This window comes from Tasmannia lanceolata, unplaced genomic scaffold (genome assembly GCF_043159265.1).
Source record: "Tasmannia lanceolata isolate RefF3 unplaced genomic scaffold, GAP_Taslan_0.1 ptg000002l, whole genome shotgun sequence".
Lineage (NCBI taxonomy): Eukaryota > Viridiplantae > Streptophyta > Magnoliopsida > Canellales > Winteraceae > Tasmannia > Tasmannia lanceolata.
Window position 1 is genome coordinate 20307024 of NW_027518679.1, and position 3124 is coordinate 20310147.

General features: G+C 44.7%; 1 protein-coding gene across 1 annotated transcript; it reads left to right on the forward strand.

Moving 5' to 3' along the window:
- Positions 1-1880: 1880 nt before the first annotated feature.
- Positions 1881-2921, forward strand: LOC143889247 (uncharacterized). The gene is made up of 2 exons (XM_077393423.1): positions 1881-2254; positions 2504-2921. Exons 1-2 carry the CDS (start codon positions 1881-1883, stop codon positions 2919-2921), a joined length of 792 nt encoding a protein of 263 aa, XP_077249538.1.
- Positions 2922-3124: the final 203 nt, after the last annotated feature.

A 3124-nucleotide genomic window follows, 5' to 3' on the forward strand; every position in this document is an offset into this window, starting at 1 on the left:
TACATGGAAAAACTATATATACTGTTGTGGGCCTTATTCATCCTTGAGTTTCGGTGTTGGTATGTTTTAAATGATTGTCATCAGTTGACACTAGTTTTTTTTCCCTCATTGCATGGGCAATGAAGGTGTTAGCCGAAGCCCATCATTTAGGGGACTTGCTAAGTTCCAATAGTATTTTTCTTCTCTTTCAGGTGCTTTCCTAGTCTTTTAGACACTAGTTTTTCCCCCATTGCAGGGGCGATGAAGGAGTCATCCCAAGCTTATCATTAGGGGACTAGCTTAGTCCAGACAGTGTTCCCCTCTATTTTATTTTCTTTTAGAAGATTCTCTAAATCTTTTAGAAAATTCTCTATCATAGTATAGGGCTATCTCAGTCTCATTATCGTGCTTGCCTTCTTCTTTTGGAAAAAGGTTTTGTCTCATTTATTTTAGGGATGTCACCTCTTTTAGACATGTTTTATCTGATTGACATTTCACTTGTTTGTGATCATGCTAGTTTACTTGTTTGTGACCACGCTGGTGTACCTGTTTGTGAGCACGTTTGTTTACTTGTTTGTGAATCACACTTGTTTAGCATCTTTATTTTGGAATATGTTTCGAACTACGTTAGCTTGATCCTCTTCCACGAGGTACGTAGTGCAGCTTGGGATCCATATCCCAAGTCCAGTCAAACTTTTTGTAACTAAAATTTTAAACCGTTTTGAATAAGCAACCTTTAAAACCTTATTTTCAAAAGATCTTCCTCTAGAGTTAGGAGTTTCTCCTAGATAGAGAGTTCTAGAGTTAGGAGTTTCAATTGATAGGTTGTTTGTTTGTTTATTTGTTGTGTGCTTGTTTTAGAGTTAGGGGTCTGTCCTAGAGTTATAGGAACGCCTCCGTCATGTCAAATGGCGATCCACATTGCCGACTGATGACTAGAATAGGATACGCTAGTCCACCCTTTGTTTTCCTTAGGAAACACAGCCCAGTTACACATAGGTTGTAGGAACCACCTGAATTAGCTTAGGGCTAATCTGCATTTAGTTAGGGCATATATGGTGTCCTAAAATCTACAATTCACTGGAAGTTAAATAATTGCTCAAGAAGCTTTAATAACTAGTCTGGTCTTTTAGATCGAGTCTAGGATAGAGGTCTAGGCGTCTTACGCATCATAGTTTAGAACAGGCGCGGAGAACTACGTTGCTCTGATTCTTGCGGAGGCAGGGATACGTAGCTTCTTTGGATGAATATCAGACCATCCGAGGACTCGGGCTAAATGGTTTAGAGTCTTAGGATTTGTTATGTTGTTATTGTATGTTTTGATGTGTTTTCTTACTTTCTTGTACTGATCCTATACCTTTAGCTGTAGCTTGCATGTGTATGTCCACCAGAACTTAGACACCAGTTAGGCATGTCACTCATAATCTAGTTGTCATTAGGCGACACATCTTTTATCTTACTTTATGTGTGCTTATTATTTCATCCCCGAGTAATGCATGATTAGGTAGACGTTCACTCGGGGATATTTGTTCCCATTTCACATGATGTTTATTCAAACTTCTTTGGAGTTAATGAAAATGGCATAAGAGACCAAGTGTTCGCACTCGGACGAATTGGGGGTGCTTTTCGGACCTTCTCCATTTGTAATCAAGCACGAACCCATTTATTTCTGGTTATCCATGGTATGCAGAGCATATTTTTTTAGGATCCATGGACGTATACCATGGATGGCGACTCTGAGTTTTGTTTTGTTTCGAGAGTTCCTTGGTAGAGCTCTCCTTCACGTGGATGAACCAAAAGGACCGACGGTGGAACTCGTTTCCTCGTTGTCTCATTCAGATCGGGGTCCACAGCTGTCTAAGCTGGCAGCATCCGGTTACACCACTCTTGGGAGTATATGTATGGAATTTCTGAAGAAATCCCGTATCGAAAATGAGGCTTTCGAAGTGATGCAGGTCGAGCACGAGCCGTGCTGGATGAACGAGATCATTGATTACCTGCGTACTGGGAAGCTTCCCGAAGCAAAGAAGGAAGCCCTCAAAGTGATACAGAGAGCAGCCCGATTTTTCCTAGATGGTGAGAGTCTGTACAAAAGGTCGTACACCATTCCATACCTAAAATGCCTCCGGCCAAGCAATACCGCATACACTCTGCAAGAGACTCACGAAGGAATATGTGGAGAGCACCTGGGAGGCAAGGCCTTGGCCATCAAACTACTGCTAAGAGGCCTGTACTGGCCAACCTTGAGGCAAGACGCTCTGGACCTGGTCAAAAGGTGCGAGGGATGCCAAAAGTTCTCTCCCACCATCCATCAACCTGCTGTGTCCATGGCCCCGATCATCAGCCGGCTCCCTTTCGCAGGATGGGGGATGGACATCTTAGGCCCCTTTCCGCCTGCCTCCGGGAGACGTGACTTCGTCGTGGTAGCCATTGACTATTTTACCAAGTGGGTGGAGGCTGAACCTCTGGCCAAGATCATAGAGCAAAACGTGCAGACCTTCTTCTGGAAGTCAGTCGTTTGCAGATTCGGTATTCCCCGCGTCTTGATTACGGACAATGGTAGGCAGTTCGACTGCCGGAACTTTCAGAAATTTTACTCTGACTTGAAGATCGAACAGAGATTCACCTCAATGTCACACCCTCAGACGAATGGGCAAACCAAAGTAACGAACAGAATCCTACTCCAGGGGATCAAAAAGAGGCTGGACGAGAAAGCAGGTCGATGGGCAGACGAACTTTATCCCGTCCTCTGGGCGTATCATACCACCCCGCGAATCGCTACGGGGGAATTGCCATTCAACTTGTCTTTTGGAACAGATGCCGTAATACCCGTCGATGTTCGCATCCCGTCTCCCAGAGTCACCAACTTCAATGAGCAGACCAATGGAGATGGGCTCCGCGCAAACCTCGACTTGCTAGAGGAAGCCCGAGAAGAATCCTGAATTAGAGTCGCGGCCTACAAACAGAAAGTGTCCTGCTGTCGCGACTTGAAGATACGCCCAAGAGAATTCCGAGCAGGGGACCTAGTCCTGAGAAAGGCTGCTATCTCCCAACCAAAGAAGGTAGGCAAACTCTCTCCGACTTGAGAGGGGCCATACCGAGTGAAAGACATAATTCGCCAGGGGAGTTACAGACTAGAGACACT